This window comes from Sturnira hondurensis, unplaced genomic scaffold (genome assembly GCF_014824575.4).
Source record: "Sturnira hondurensis isolate 20B ecotype Veracruz unplaced genomic scaffold, ASM1482457v3 Scaffold0021143, whole genome shotgun sequence".
NCBI classification, from domain to species: domain Eukaryota; kingdom Metazoa; phylum Chordata; class Mammalia; order Chiroptera; family Phyllostomidae; genus Sturnira; species Sturnira hondurensis.
The window spans coordinates 9,036,849-9,053,780 of record NW_028093774.1 but is presented as its reverse complement, the minus strand read 5'-3'; the positions used below and the strand labels follow the sequence as shown (position 1 = coordinate 9,053,780).

The window sequence follows — 16,932 nt, the reverse complement described above, 5'->3', positions numbered from 1 at the left end:
TGCTGTTGTCTCCTGCACCTCTACAGGTGGTTCGTGCCCTACACTCCACGTGGCCAGCCTTTTGTTGTCCTGATTATAATCATAAGTACAATTATGTAACTGTCGACATCATTTCATCTATGGTAAATGTCAAGAATTTAACATCATGATGGACGAAAAACAATTCCTACCAACACCTAAGGTCACAGTTAATGAGGACAGTAAAATAAACTTCCAAGTATATTTATTTGGTGTACTGAGTATATGTTCCCATTCATAGTTCCTTCATAGAAATTTTTATTATTTTTATTTTTTAAAGATTTTATTAATTTGTTTTAGAGAGAAGGGAAGAGAAAGACAGGGAGAGAAACATCAATCGGTTGCCTCTCACAACACCCCCAACCAGGGACCAGGCACATGCCTGAGGCACATGCCCTGCCTGGGAATCAAGTCAGTGCCCTTTCAGTTTGTGGGACGATGCCCAATCCACTGAGCCACACCAGTCAGGCCCTTCACAGTCGTTTTTACTACAAAAACATTTTAAACAGACTTACAGTATCTGTCGAAAGCTGTAAAGATGTGTCGTATTTCGTTCCAATATACCTGAGCTTCCTTCTTTTTCCTTACAATATTTAAAAACTCCTCCAGTGATACACCTAAAAGTTGGGAAAAAAATTTCCAAAGTTGACTGCCTTCCTCTTTAAGAAAACACAAAACAGAAATAAGAAGTAATACATATCACACATTTTACCTTCATTTCAGTGAACAGTATTTATTTCTAAAGAGCTATAAAGTCAAAAAGACAGTTTGCTAAATGCTAAGTAGGCCCAGCCCCAGGAGTCAACAGCAAAAACAATGAGTATAGTTTTAGCTCATTGGGCTTTTCCAGGGGACAAAGGGGGGCTGACCTCAAAAAAGTGGAACACGCTTTTCTGTAACAGAGCGAACAGAGGGGCCTCAAGCTGCATATTAAACAAGGTCTCCTAATTTGTCTTTCCTTCTGCTGCTTTGATCCCTGTCGTCCTAGCCAGATGTCATTACCGCAGGTTTGTTTCCAATGGGGAGATCGGGGCAAAGAAGTAGCTTCTCAAAAGTTCATGCTGATTGGACACCACAGATAAAAGCAGAGAGAATATTCCGTAAACAAAGGGGCTGGCACCGTCCCCAGCCCTGGGCACACCGATGACTGTTCCGCAGCCCCGGGCTCTGCTGCCTGTGACTCTCGTAATAAAAGAGCCCAGCATGGTCAGACGAGAGTGGAGACTGTGTTCACAAAGTCCATTAAAATGAATTCTAATGTGATCTTTGTAACAGGTTTAAAGAGCGGAGCCAAGTGACCTGAGCCCTAAATATATAAAAAGAGCAGTTCCTTTTTATATATCGGGATTTCGATTTTTAAAAAAAATGTATCACTGTCTTAAAAATAGCCCCAAATCAGACAGTTTCTGAAAATTTGCACTCTTTTCCTTTTGATGAGGTGATACAGAGCAGCATTCCCTTCCTAAAACGATTCCCATGGTGGAAAAATATAGAAAATCGTTTTCTCAATTTTTCCATGTTTTTTTATTTATGTACAGTTAAAGATTTAGAAACTAAAAAATTTGAACTATCTTTAAGTGTTAAAATGAGTCACAACTCCTTAGGACCCACTGTGTGCAGGCATGCGCCAAGCCCTGGAAACAGAGGAAAAAGAACACACACAACACACACACACGAGGGGGAAAGAGTGGTTACACAGGACCAGCGGCCAGGGTACACATGATGATAAATCGTGGCATGCGCAACGAGGGGAAACACCGGAGGCTGTAAGCGAATCATTGGAACCCTCCTGCAGAGCGCCCTCTGGTGGAGGAGAGATCTTGTAGAGGAGGTACTATATAAGCTAAGGCCCAAATGACGAGAAGGTACCAGCTGGCTAAAGGATGGGAAGGAGAGCATTCCAGGCAGCGGAAATAGCAGGTGCCAAGGCCGTGGGAAAGAAGAGGAGAAATGGAAAAGGCCATCGTGGTCGGGATGTAGTGAGCGAGAGAGTGACAGGAGGTGGGGCTGCTGAGGCAGGCAGGCCCTTGTGGACCACAGGATATCATCTGGTTTTTATTACACGTGCAATATAGGGCATCAATTAAAAAAAAAAGATTTGACTCAGGAAGTGACATGAACTGACTTAGACTTTTTAAAGATCCTCCTGGCTGTTACCTTGAAAAGGAAGTGGAAGAAAGTAAACAGAAAAAAGGGACACCTGTTAGGAGCCTACCGGCGAGAGATGTGGGGGCTAGGGTGCTGGCGGTAGGAGCCGAGGACAGAGAGCTTTTCATCCAAGTTTCACAAGAGTTGAAGGGTTGGAGGAGGCACATGTCAATAAACCCCCTAGGCTCTGGCTTAAGTTGGTCTGAGGAGTCATTTAAAGAGATGAGAAAGCCTAGGGAAAGAGCCAAAAGCCGAGTAGGCAGTTGGATATACTGTAGGCAACAAGGCATGTCTCCCGGCACCTACCAGAGTGCTTGGGGTGTGTGCAATGAGTATGTACTGTACGGAATTAGCACATGCGGCATTTCCCCCCACGGTAGTTAGGGTATGCATTGATGCGGCTTCATTCTCATCCATTCGCCCTTGTGACCAGAGAATCTATTTAATTCTGCTGGCTGAGGCTAAAACGGAAGTCATCATGCCAGGTGTCCAAGGGATCAAATACTTTAGTTCCATGAACACCAAAAGCTAATCAATGAAATAGCATCTAGATCAGTTGAAATTCCTGAATAACCTACTCACTGACCACAGCATATGAGGCCTTTCACAATCCAGCCCTAGCCTGCCTTGCTAGCTTTCCTAGCAAACGTCCCCATGTCTCCCCAAGACAGTCGGCTCTCTCATACCTCCCGGTACTTCTGCATGTGTGGGAACGCACTGCCTGGAATGTGCCTTCTCCTTTCTCCTAGCGAATTTTTTAAAAAATCCTCACCAGAGGACATGTTTTCATTTATTTTAGAAAAACAAGAAGGCAGGGGGAGAGAGAGAGAGAGAGAAACATCAACATGAAAGAGAAACGTCAGTCGGCTGCCTCCCATACATGCCCCAACTGGGGATCGAATCCGCAACCTAGGTGTGTGCCCTGACCAGGGATGGAACCCACAACCTGTTGGTGTACGGCTGATGCTCCAACCAACTGAGCCACCTGGACAGGGCTTTCCTAGTGAATTTGTATTGGGTTGGCCAAAAAGTCCATTTATTTTTTTCCCATAAAAGACCCATTTTTCATTTTCACCAATAACTTGATCGATTTGGATATTTTGAGTATGTCGGCTATCTCCCACTATTGACTCCTACTGGGTAGAGGCCAGGGGTGCTGCTAAACATCTTCCCATGCATAAGACAGCCCCACAGCACAGAACTGTTTGGCTAAAATGTCTTGGCTGAAGTTTCTTTGGCCCAGAAAATTCACAAACCACTTTTGACACATTCCATCGGTCACAGCACCTTCTCCACACACTGCACAAATCTTCTGTTTCATGCTTTTTTACCTTTCTTGAAATAATAAAGCATAATACACTAAGAATGTTGCAAATTTTCTTCCGTCTTCAAAATTAAAATGGCTACACAAAAATTCACCAATTTTGATGTTTTTTTAAATGCATGCTGATACGACAGCTGTCACAATACAATCTAACAAAATTGTTTCAAAAGAAGTTAAAGGCAATTAATTACTAGAACCACCATAGGGAAAAAAACTAAATGAACTTTTTGGCCAACCCAATACATCTCCCTCCAGATGCAACGAGGGCCCGACCTCCTCTTTGAAAGCTACCCTGATTTCTTTCCCTGGAGTTCCTTTTCTATGACTCTGTTCACAGACTCCGTTGGCTCCTATAGTAATTTATTTGGAAAGCACTGTTTACTGCTCAAAATTCTATCGCCACTGCTTAGCATGACTCCTTGCAGGTAAGGAGGCCCTCATAATGTTTGGGAATAAGTAAATAAAATAATAGGGAAATATTATTTCTAGGTTTCAGCAAAAGGCATTAAAATCTATTTGAAATGATCTTGTAACTTTGTAAACAAATGCCAAAAGTAGGTCTCTTTTGACTGACAAAGCCAGCAAAATTAATCATCATTTCAGACACCCCAATTTCTAAATGCATATGATATAGTAAAAAAATGAATAAACAAAATTCAGAGGAAAGGAAATGCATGCATTATATTTGCTCTTGTCATTGCGTCTGATTTAGGGAAATGATAAGGAAAAAAAGCACAATTTCCTGGTTCATTGCCATGATTCACACACACAAAAAATACATGAGTGGTGATATCTTTTAAATTACATATCCAGAAAACTCATTGGTATTTGGAGCTATAAAGTAGCCAGGTCTTCATTTCATAATGATGTTGGATAAAAAGCAGATGTTCTTTAGCTTTTCCTAGGTGAAAATGTGGATTTCAACTGCATGGTTGTCACCACTTAAAGAGAGAAACAATCTAACAACACAAATAACTTTAAATATGTAATCAAGTTCACTGGCACTATTTCCCCACAGGATCATTCACCTTATTTTTGGAAATCAATACTCTAGAAGTCATCACGTAGTATTACACCATGTAAACACTCCCCCACTGTCCCCTACCTCACATGCCCTTAGCTTGTTTTAATCTTCCATGGCAACACATATCCAAATGCAAACCCCTTCTGTGAAAAGGACCCAGAACTTTGCACCAACTTGGCTCCCACACTGTAGTAGTTAAGATCACTTTCAAAGCCACTGCGTAATGCTTGGCTATTCCTGCAGCTCTCAAGTGCAAGCTCATGTCTTATGCATCTGCTGCTCTTTAAATGGCTGAGAAATAGCGGTCCTCCCTCTAGCTCCACCTGCTGTTACAATATTCAAACCAAAAACTACCACTTCACAAAGACTTTCATAATTCTGCTGCCATCAGATTTCGAAACACAATGAGACCTGCATTACCAGTGCCCACCCCTAGAGGGAACATGTCCAAAGCATTCTCACCTCAAATGCAACCTCGGGTCTTCCGTGCACACCTCTCACCAATCAGTTACTGAAACACATGCCAGTAGTTACAGCTTGAGGATCCCAACAATGTCAGGGACCATGGACCTGTGCGTTTATCTGAGCTTCTTACTACTGTCTGCAGGCGGTGTTCAGAAATCACCTGGGCAATTGGACTCTATCAGTAGTTTGCGACTTTTTCTTTTTTTCAGCTTGTAGGAAAGCTTAATGTGTAAGCGGATGAACACAGCTGTTCGATTTGGAGCGAGGTGGGCTCCCCACCATTCCCTGGCAAGCAGTGATCCCAGAAGTGTCCCCACAGGACCCAAGGATCACACCTTAAAGACCACGGGGACCAACGACCTTGACAAATTCTTTGAGATTGCTGGTCTCTGCACTTTCCATATCACTGAAAACATTTCCTTCCATTTCATAAACCACGCTTGGCAAAATGGACCCTTTTCACGTTCTGCAATGAATACACTCACATATACTTCACTTCCCACACTACTTCAGGCATGTGATATAGATATTCACATAAAGAGATGGACAAGGAAATTTTATATTTTCTATGTTTTTGTTTTTAATCAGTTTCCTAGGAGGATAATCATCTTTCACTACAGGGTGGATAGATTCAAAAAGTCCAATAGAACTATATAAGTATTTTCCCTGAAAGTTTCATCATGTATATATTTTTTGTAGTTCATAGGTCTAAGCTTCAGGGCCTGTGCACACAGAGAAATGCTCTTGAAAATGAAGCACGGGTCAAGTTAGGGCTATCACAGTGAGCTTAAATTAGAAACTGCAATAAACCTGGGGAGAGTAAAAGAGAAAACAATAAAAATGCCAGCTTATTTAGACGCTAAATCTGGCCTTAGATTGAGTAGAGAGGGGAAGGTTCACATTCATAATGCCACATATTAATTTTCCTAGGGGTTGAAGAACGCCTGAAAATACAGGTTTAAAAGGCTTGAGGAGCCTTGCAATAGGTATAATGCGAGCCTTCTCTAGTTTGAGAAATAGAATTCAGGTTATGACTTCTGGAGGCCATGAGGGGAAGAAAGGATAAAATGTGTTCGCATAAAAACACAGTAAGGACAGTGCTGGCTGATGCAGCTCAGTGGATTGAGCACAGGCCTGCACACCGAAAGGTCACTGGTTCGATTCCCAGTCACACATGCTTGGGGTTCAGGCCAGGCCCCCAGTAGGGGACACTCGAGAGGCAACTGATAGATGTATCCCTCACACATGGATGTTTCTCTCCCTCCCTTCCACTCTCTTGAAAGATAAATAAAATCTTTTAAAAAGTAAATTTTCATCTTTTAAAACATATGTATACACAGTAAGGACGGGACGTGAAAGCGGCGTCAGTGACGTGGAGCTGCCCCGGGGAACTGGGCGAGTGCGGTCCGAGGACTAACGCTTCCTTTCAGCTTCTTGCATAAGAGTAAGGGAATCGAAGAGAAAAGAATCATCCTTAATGGGAGAAATCAAGTTTTACTATCGTTTTGGGTGGAAATTGAAAAGAAAGAGTGAAACAGGTTAGAGTACAATAGAGAAATCTGAACCAATAAAACCTTATTTCTGTCAAGTATTATGTGTATCTCCTGCTCATAAACCTTCAAAGCTTCCTTCGTGTTAACAGTGCAAAGTCCTGGCCCTTAACCCCCTTCCCAACCCCCAACTTCTACGAGCGCAGCTTATGCTGCCCAACACAATTCATGAACAAGTGCACTATACTCCTTGCTGATGCAACCGGTAAAAGTATTCCAAGGAGGGTGGATTCCAATGTTTCCGGTTCCGTTAGGTTCGTTATTAACCGTACGGCAGCTGATAGCTTTAGGTATGCAAATCTGAGGGGCGTGGAAGAAGGGATATTGTAAAATGAGCGACAGGGACCTGGGAGAAGAAACTTCAGCCCTGAGGGAAGACAGAGGGGAGGAAGAGGGTCTGTGAGAAACTCCCAAGGCAGGGGTCGGGGGGTAGTGCAGGAAGAACCCCACACTGGAGAACGTGCTAACCCAGCCTCTCCACGCCTGCTGTGGAGAGTGGGTGGTAAAGCCCCTTCTCTAGACCATAAAAAAAGCCTCAGCAAAGTCTATGTAACATGCAATGTTTCGATGGCCGTGGGGTGCAGGGGCTAAGTCTAACTTCCCGCTGGGCCCCACAGCCACCAGGCACGGGCAGCAGGTGCAGAGAGCGAGCACCAGGAGCCAGAGGACACGCTCGAGGCTGGAGCCTGCACCGGGGTCATTCACGGGCTACGCTCTCCTCTTCGCTTCCCCACCCTTTCCAATCCCACCCGTCCTTCCCAGGGTGGCTCCAGCCCATGCCTGCTCGGGAAGGGAGCATTGGCTTCCTCTACATTCTTAGAGGTTTCCTTGTCTCCAGGATGGATGTGACATCTGGCCATAAAAGAAGTGACAATACTTCTTTCATTTCCCCTAACCCATATTTCATTTTTTTTAAATGTCTTTAGGTCACAGTGGCTCTTTTTTCCCTATCCCCACAATGCACTCAGCATCCTCTAAGTGGGTAAATAGATAAACTAACTTATTTATTAATTTAATCTGTGGGCAATACCACACAATAGTCCTAGGATTATGGTTCCAAGAAAAGGTAACCTCAATGTATATAAAATCTGTAGTCAAACAAAACTTAGTTACGCTGGATACACTGTGACCGTGGCTGTTTATGTAGAACTTAGACTAGAAAAGGAAAATTAAATCTAGGCCAAGAATATATTTAATAGTAAACCACCTGGTTCAAAAACAAATCAGACAAGACAGTGATAAACAAAAGCACACAAGCCAACTGCCCGTTTGCCTCAGTATCCACAAACTACTCTCCGAGCAAACTGACACTGGGTAGCACGACTCAGTCAAACAGTCCATAATCACCTTCATGATAAATCAACCTCCCTGATTTTCCCATCATTCAAGTTAAAGGTCAGAAGTTCCTAGAAGGCTTTTTTCTTTTTTAAGTAAAATATGTTCACTGTTCTAAAAGAGCAATAATGTGAGGGAACAGAAAGGGGGGAACCCTCAATCTAATTACCCAGTTGCAGCAAAATTCCGACGTACTCTGCTCTGGCTTTTTCCTTCGGGCGCAGTTCACGTGGATCCGGGATAATGCAGAGGCGGCTGTGGGAGGGCTCGGTGGACAACGTCCATGCCCTTCTCAGCAGCTGCTTTTTATACAAAATGTTCTACAATGTGTCCCACAGTGAAGCCCAATCATCTGAGACCACACGTGGTCTTCGCCTTTCGTGGAACTGCATAGGCGTGCCCGGCACGGGACCACGGGCCCACAGGGAAGAAATTTAGGAAACAGCCATACAAAATTCACTGATGTGTTTACTGAACCGTTTTCGTGGGCATCCGTGTCCACTCACAGACACTATAAGACCATTTCCCACACCAGGGAAAACGGTGTCTCTCCAGAAAAGTTTCTACCATGCGTATCGCTACACCTGGTTGTGGTTTCTTGTCTGCGCAGAACACTGAGAAGCACAGAACCAAATTAGACGTCCCCACCTGTGAGCTACGCAGAACCTGCCTTTTGTGTACTGACCACCCCCCCGCCCCCGCCTTCAACTCATTAAGTCAGTTCCTAAGGGAATGAACACTGGCCTCAAGTCCACGGCAATAAGCGGCCAAACGGGCTCCCGGCACTGTCAAAATCAGGGGAACGGTTTACTGAATGGCCAACAGGGTGAGCCTGGAGGTCAGACTACTGTGGTCAGCTACTCACTGGCCCGCTGTGCCACCTGGGCAAACCACTTCACCTCTCTAAGCTTCGGGGTTTCCTTTTAAACTTACAAAATGGGTATAATCCTCCTATCACAGAGTAGCTGCCTTCAATTTAAATCCCCCTGAATAGCCCTGGACATCACAGAGCCTGGGCACGGTAGGCACTGGGAAGCCATAGGTGTAATATCTGTGACAATAACAAACACTGCAACACACGCAAAAGTCTTTGTAAACCTTAAGGAACCATCAAATGCCAGGATTAAGATAGGTGATTATTCCTCTGTGAAACCCAATGTCCTCATTTTAACCAAGGGAACGAAGGACACATTTCTAGGTTCTTCTAGCTGCAAACTTCTTTCATTCTCTGTACTTAGAGGAGGTGTGAGCTGCATCACAGAGAACAAGGGGCGTGATGGGACAAAGCCCCATGGAAGAGTCAGCCACAACCAGAACCAACCCCAACAGCAGTCTGCTGCAGCTTCGAGCCAGTGGCGTGGTTTTTCTCTCCCACTGACGTAATCCCTAGTTCCTGGTGCGTGTTATAAGCACTAAAAAGGTCTTCAGCACCTTTTCGCTCCTCATTCTGGCTGCCCTCAGATTCTTCCGTACGACTTTCCAGTAGACATTCTACTCTTATTGCCAATAGCTTTAACTTAACTCTTCACTCCTGACTTTCACGAGGAACCGCTATAGAAACGACCCATGTTCAGAGACCGGAAGCTCTTGGAAAGCAGGACCTGGACACCCAGGTTTAGGTTCTGTGTGACATGTGTGCACCACCAGGACTCTGCCAAGTCCTGGTCACTCCAGGATGTGGGTGTGGACCTCCCCCAGGAGGCTGGGCAGCCACTGGGCACTGCACAGAGAACCCAGGGGGTGGCATGCGAGGATGTGGCCTGACCTTGTCTGGATGGAAGAGCCATACCTAGCAGGGGCATTCCTGGGCCACAGCCACCAGGAAGAACCCAGGAGACTTGACCACCTGAATAAACAGCTCCCAGAAAGTCAAGGCCAACATTGCAGCTCTTCTTCAAGATCAAAACATTAATGAGAGAGATAATATACTGGGGAAAACATTGAATCTGTGCATAAACCCTCTTTCCTCAAAAAAAAAAAGAGATTTCAATATAAATTATGTCGCTGAAAGGGCCTCCTGAAATTTCTAAAAGAAAAACAATATGTTAGCCGTAATCAGAGCTCAGCAGTGATTTCCCTCTGGGATGGCTATTTTCCTCCTGAATGTTGGTCTTCCCTTTCGTCTTCCCAAAAGTGTTCCCTTTCAAGTGAACACATATTAAAGCTAGTTAGAGAGTTAGTGCCCTGGCTGTATGTCTATCCCTTTAAAATGTGAAATGGTGCTTTGAGAAAGTTAATTTGACATTGATAGCAAGACCAGAAGAGGNAAAAAAAAAAAGAGATTTCAATATAAATTATGTCGCTGAAAGGGCCTCCTGAAATTTCTAAAAGAAAAACAATACGTTAGCCGTAATCAGAGCTCAGCAGTGATTTCCCTCTGGGATGGCTATTTTCCTCTTGAATGTTGGTCTTCCCTTTCGTCTTCCCAAAAGTGTTCCCTTTCAAGTGAACACATATTAAAGCTAGTTAGAGAGTTAGTGCCCTGGCTGTATGTCTATCCCTTTAAAATGTGAAATGGTGCTTTGAGAAAGTTAATTTGACATTGATAGCAAGACCAGAAGAGGAAGGGAAAAGACTGGAGCTTGAACGAAGGAGATCCTTTTCCCAGTCATTTCAAGGAAGGTATCAAGCGCCTACATTTGATCTCATCTCTCAAACCCCACCTTCCCCGAGTTTCTCAACTGACTAATACACCCTATAACCTTTTGAAATATATTTTAAAATTCACGTTCAGATCAAGAGGGAGGCACAGGTAAATAAAGCTCGCCTCCTGCACAACCACATCAAACTGACAATGAACTATAGAACAAACATCACTCAATACTGTCAGAAATCGAGCTGCATGGAAGTCCAACAACCACGGAATTAAAGAATCACATCCATCCGGACTGGCAGGAGGGGCAGTGACATGGAACAGGCTGGTCCCACATCCACGTGTGGTGGATAAAAATCCAGGAGGGAAATCTTGGGAGCAAGGAGTCCCAGCCCCACACCAGGCAACATCCCCCACCCCCAGCCCAGGGTTCCACAGACGGGAAGGCAAGTCCCCATAACTTCTGGCTGCAGAAACCAGTGGGGATTGAGACAGTGGAAGAAACTTCTGGAGTCCCAAGCAGTTCCCCTTAAAGAACCCACACATGGACTTCCTCAGACTCACCCCCTCTGAGCTCCAGCACCAGGGTAGCAGCTTGAAAGGCACCAGTGGCACACAGGGAGGAACTGAGGTGTCTGGCATCAAGGCCAGAGCTGGGGGACAGCTTTATCTCAGATAGAAAGGCAGGCAGAGGCCACTGTCCTTTTTCTGAGCCCTCCCCCACAGAGCCCCAGAGCCAGAATGTGGGTGCCTGTATCTGAGACTCACTGACCTGGCTAACACTTGTTTAAAGTAGCTTTTCCATATGAATGGCTGTTGTTTTTATCATGTTTCACAACTTCCTAAATCCTCTCAAACAAATAACAGCCCACCTCAGTGAGCCCCCTCAAGTACCCAGTTTAAGTAATAGGGGAGGCTGTGCCAGTGGACCCTAGAGAACACCTACTACATTAGGCCATGCTACCATGACAGAGAGTCATAGCAGCTCTACCTAGTACCTAGAAACAAACACAGGGAGGCCGCCAAAATGAGGAGACAAAGAAACATGGCCCAAATGAAAGAACAGAACAAAACTCCAGAAAAAGAGCTAAAAGAAATGGAGATAAGCAATCTATCAGATGCAGAGTTCAAAACACTGGTTATAAGGATGCTCAAGGTACTTTGTGAGGACCTCAACTGTGCTAAAAAGATCCAGTCGGAAACAAAGGATACACCAATTACAACGAAGAACAATTTATAAGAAAACAACAGGAGAATCAATGAAGCCAAGAATCAGATCAATGGTTTGGAACATAAGGAAGCAAAAACAACCAACCAGAACAACATGAAGAAAAAAAGACTCCAAAAAAATGAGGACGGTGTAAGGAGCCTCTGGGATAACTTCAAGCAATCCAACATTCACATCATAGGGGTGCCAGAAGGGGGAGAGAAAGAGCAAGAAATTGAAAATCTACTTGAAAAAAATAATGAAAGAAAACTTCCCTAATTTGGTGAAGGAAATAAACATGAAAGTTCAGGAAGCATAGGGAGTCCCAAAGGAGATGGATGCAAAGAGGCCCACTCCACCATACATCATAATTAATATGCCAAGGGTTAAAGGTACAGAATCTTAAAAGCAGCAAGAGAAAAGCAGTTAGTTACTTAAAGGAGAGTTCCCATAAGACTGTCAGCGGATTTCTCAAAAGAAACTTTAGAAGCTAGAAAGGATTAGCAAGAAATATTCGAAGTCATGAAAATACCAGGGGCCTACAGTAAAGATTGCTCTACCCAGCAAAGCTATCACTTAGAATCAAAGGGCATATTTTCAGACAAGGTAAAGCTAAAGGATTTCATCATAACCAAAACATTATTATATGAAATGTTGAAGGAACTTATCTAAGAAAAAGAAAATCAAAACTATAAACAATAAAATGGCAACAAACTCACAACTATCAAGAACTGGATCTAAAAACACAAAAACAAAAACAAACTAAGCAAACAACCAGAACAGGAACAGAATCATAGACATGGAAATCTTTTGGAGGGTTATCAGCTGGGAGGGGAAAGGGAGAAAGGGAAGAAACGGTACAGGGATTAAGAAGCATAATTGGTAGATACAGAATAGATGGGAGGTTGCCTTATATACAGTGGGGCAAGAGAGGATAGAGTGACAGGAAGTGCCAATGAGAAAACAAATGGGGTAAAATGTTAACAATAAGTGAATCTGGGCAAAAGGCATCCAGCTATTCTCTATACTACTTTAAATTCTTTCTTTAAAAAAGTAATGTTTAAAAAGCCAACCCAGTGCACTCTGGACCCTACTCCTCAAACTTCTTTAAAAAAGTAATGTTTAAAAAGCCAACCCAGTGCACTCTGGACCCTACTCCTCAAACAACAGGCACTTGTCTCTCTCGCTCTCATCTTCCTTTTCCCTCTTCTCTAAATCATTCCGCTAAGTTTAGAGACATCATCTTTATGAAGTAAATAAACAAACAAAACAAATAACAGCAAAACTGCTCTTGCTCCATAGCCACTGAGGTCCTAGTGAAGACTTGCCACGCTTTCTCACTTCTGTCTACCTTGGACCCCCTCTGGCCTGGCCCCTGCCATCACCCCACACAGACACTGCTCTTGCTCAAGTCACCGAACGCTTCTCAGGCTGCCAATGATGATGGACCCTCTTCAGTGCTTATGCTACTGACTCTTCCCCTGCATCCCATAGTGTGGACCACACCCACTTCCCTTGCCTTTGAATCCAACACTTGATTTTCCAATCCTGCCCATCAGCCCCTCCAAACTCTCCTTTTCCATTTCTTCATCCTCAACCTGACTCTAACCGTTACAGTTCCTAAGGTTCTCAGTCCCCTCTGTCTCAAGAGGAGATCCCATCCCTTCCCGTGGCTTCAAGACTTTTGAAGACTCCCAAATTGGTTTCCTCAGCCCACGGCTTTGCTCTGAACTCCATGTTCATACAGATCAAGTGCCTTGATCTCATGGCTTGAATCGTCTCAAAAAGCAACTCCTGGTCTCCCCAAACCCCAAATCTTCCCATCTCAGTAAGTGCCACTNTTACAGTTCCTAAGGTTCTCAGTCCCCTCTGTCTCAAGAGGAGATCTCATCCCTTCCCGTGGCTTCAAGACTTTTGAAGACTCCCAAATTGGTTTCCTCAGCCCACGGCTTTGCTCTGAACTCCATGTTCATACAGATCAAGTGCCTTGATCTCATGGCTTGAATCGTCTCAAAACGCAACTCCTGGTCTCTCCAAACCCCAAATCTTCCCATCTCAGTAAGTGCCACTTGAGCTGCTCACGTCAGGAAACTCAGATCAGCCCCTGGATGTTGAAATTATAAGTGAGATTTTTTTCTTTATGCTTTTCAATGGTTTAAAATTTTCCTACAATAAATATATACTTATGAACACATGAATTAATCAAAATGAAAAGAACCAAAACTTCTTTCTTTGAAGCAGAACAAAGCATTGAAAACAGAACACAATGCTTTATAGTCTCTATATTTCCTCTCAGTTTTACTTTCATGAATGTCTAAATAAGGATACAAAAAAGTTAGTATTAATTTTATGAATTACCAGAAGTGTTTGGATTTACTGAAGACATCACGGCATCGGCTTCTATCTAGAAAAGAAGAAAGAATAGAGCATAAAATTTCATCAAATTTTTTCACAGTGCACGTCCTTAATTCCTGAGGAAAAGACTGTATTTTAGGAGAAACCAACTCTGTTGGGCCCTGCAGGCACACAATGTCACAGGACAGCTATGACAGTCATTTCACTCTTTCATCAATATCTGTAAGATACCAGACGAATCTGCTACAGGCTCTAATGACCCCAAAACTCTACTCCATTGACCAAAACAGAGTAAGCACGGAAAATGGACTTGGCTGTCCCAAATGTAGCATAACCTAAAAGGTGACCTTTCCATTTTACACAAATATATAAATTGTCACAATGGGCCAGATGGTTTTATTTTATTTTCCCCCCAATTGTAAAAGAAACGTGATGTTGAAAATTTGAAAAGTATAAAAAAATTATGAAGACAGGTTTTAAAATCAGCCATCCGATGAAAGCCATAATCATTTTGGCCAAACTTTTTTGTCTATGCATTTTAAACATATTTGCTCACACATTGCACATAAAGTTTGGGGACCTGCCTTCACTAAATATTATATAATACAGTGTGGAACAGCATGGAATTAGAACTTTGACAGCACCTGACTTGGTTTCTCTACCTTGGGTTCCACGCCCAACCCTTCCCTGTTTCCTCCGGCCTCCCCCAGAGGGTTCCTACCGCATCCTCTTCAGGGCGTCCCCTGCCTCCCCTCTTAAATGGTGCTCCCCAGTCTCCTACCCTCAGACCACCGCCCACCTCTCTCCTTGGGCACACTCTCCTTGGGCAATGCCACGCAGTGTCTGGTGTTGAGCTACCACCTGTGAGCCGAGGAGTCCCCGGTCTATCTCCGGCCCTCGCCTCCCCCCCCCATTTCAGATTCCAATGTCACAGTGAGGAAGCACAACCTGAGAGCAGATTTTCACTGCCACACCCCAGCGCCAGCACGGTATTTAGTGAGTGAAGGCACTTCACATGCTCACGGCCCCCTCAAACTTAATGTGCCCCCATCAGAACTCGTTGACTTTTAACTGAAACCTGTTCCCACATTTTCGTACTTGGTGGCATCACAGTTGCTTCAGTCCTGGTGTCACACCACTGACTGGACGTGGCCACCGCGTCCAATCAATCGTAAGGGCGTATCTTCTCCCGCCACCACAAAGTGCTCCCAGACACTCCCTATCAGAGGTCCATCTAGCTCCTCTAGTCTCAATGACACTGGGACTCCCATTACAGTTGTCCCTAGACTCTGACTGTCACTAGAGTCGGACCCTCCCTCCTCCTTGCCCTTCGCTTTTTGTTCTTCTCTTAGTAAGTCTCTGGACACTAAACTGTAAACAACTGCAACACAGGGTCGACGTTTTAGTCATCTTTCTATTTCTAGCAAGTAGCAAATACTTTTTATGAAATAGGAACACAATCACTTCACTGGGTAAACGACTGCATAAGCACATGTGATTTATGACATGAGTGTTTTAACTGCTTCACGGCTGCAGTCAGCAAATATTTCATTTACTCAAATGCAATACTCAAAAAAAAAAACCCCAAAACCCAAACCTCAACCCAGTAGAAAAGTAAAAAAAAAAAAAAAAAAAAACCCTATTAAATTTCACACAGGGTACACATTAAGTGTTACTTATTTAATAAAACTTTATTGTACAAATGCTTGGTAAGTGTATAGGTGATTTGCTATACCCGTTCTTTACTGTTTAGTGATCTTCAGTCAATAAAACATTTCATTAGATTAAAAAATACAATCCAAAACCTCAACCAGGTAGGAAAATAAAAGCTAAAACCTGTTAAATTTCATGGAGTGTACATACATACAGAAGTTACCACACCACCATACCTGTCACTAAGTTCCGCACTTACATTCCGAAATTAAAACCAACCAAGTGGACTCCAGCGTGATAAAGGCAGGAGACCAGATATCTTTCCAGCTGAACGCAGTTAAAGCCATGCTTCAAAGGCCGAGTCTGCTCAGCTGACCTGCTTTAAAATTCCAGCTGAAATGACTGCAGGTTAACACAAGAGCTGCAATTTCCGGGAGCCAGTCCTGGCTTCGCCTCTGAGTTTTGTAATCAGCCACTCAATAACGGACACTCGGCCTTGTACTTGAACCACTCTGAGCCCACCTGGGGTATTCATATGGTCACAGACCATATTTACCGTGAAGCTGCGATGCATTTAAGCATAGTGAAGGATGGAGAAGTGGGACGTGATGTGGTCCCTGGCTTTGCTGGGCGTGCACAGAGCCCCCGCATGCGCAACAACAGGTCAACGTGATTGCCAAGCTGTTTGGTCTAACGAGGACATGAGGGAAAAGCATTGCCGGCAGAGTCCTGAGTGCTCCCTCTGCGTGATGACTGCAGTTGGGTCTCTTAAACCTGGACAAGACCTTGTCTCAGATTAATTCCAGTTCAGCAGCTTAACAAGAGGGACCCATTTCTAGAATGTGATGTAACAGCACAAAGATGGGGGAAAGGGAAACTGGCCCTACTAAAGCAGAGAGTCATCGAAATTCAGCTCAACTCTCATTATTAGTGAACTAAGGACACCGTTCCTGGAGACCAAGGTCCAACAACATTTCAGACATGCCTAGGACTTGTACTTCTAGGAATTTATTCCATGGATGTACACTCACAAGCACAGATACAGATATAAAAGGCTGCCCACAGCAGCAATGTCTGTAGGCACAAAACATAGGGGAACAAACCTAAATGACCAAAACCAGGAAACTGGGTAATAAGAATACTATGCAACTATATTTTTAACAGGGTGGTTGTGGGTGCTTTTATGTTCAACTAACTACTGTTAAATCAGAAAAGACAGTGATATTTTCATGTACGTGTTCGTCTTGCAGAGGAAATTTT

The 16,932-nt window shown here is 43.8% G+C and overlaps 1 protein-coding gene across 1 annotated transcript in view; it reads right to left on the bottom strand.

The window, feature by feature from the left end:
- EFCAB11 (EF-hand calcium binding domain 11) overlaps positions 1-16,932 on the bottom strand; it is a 130,731-nt gene that overhangs the window by 112,522 nt on the left and 1,277 nt on the right. Inside the window, exons 3-4 of the mRNA XM_037031602.1 lie at positions 14,023-14,068; positions 534-635 (exon numbers count right to left, since the gene is read on the bottom strand). Of these exons, the coding sequence (XP_036887497.1) occupies positions 534-635; positions 14,023-14,068 (148 nt within the window). The remainder of the gene's footprint in view (positions 1-533; positions 636-14,022; positions 14,069-16,932) is intronic.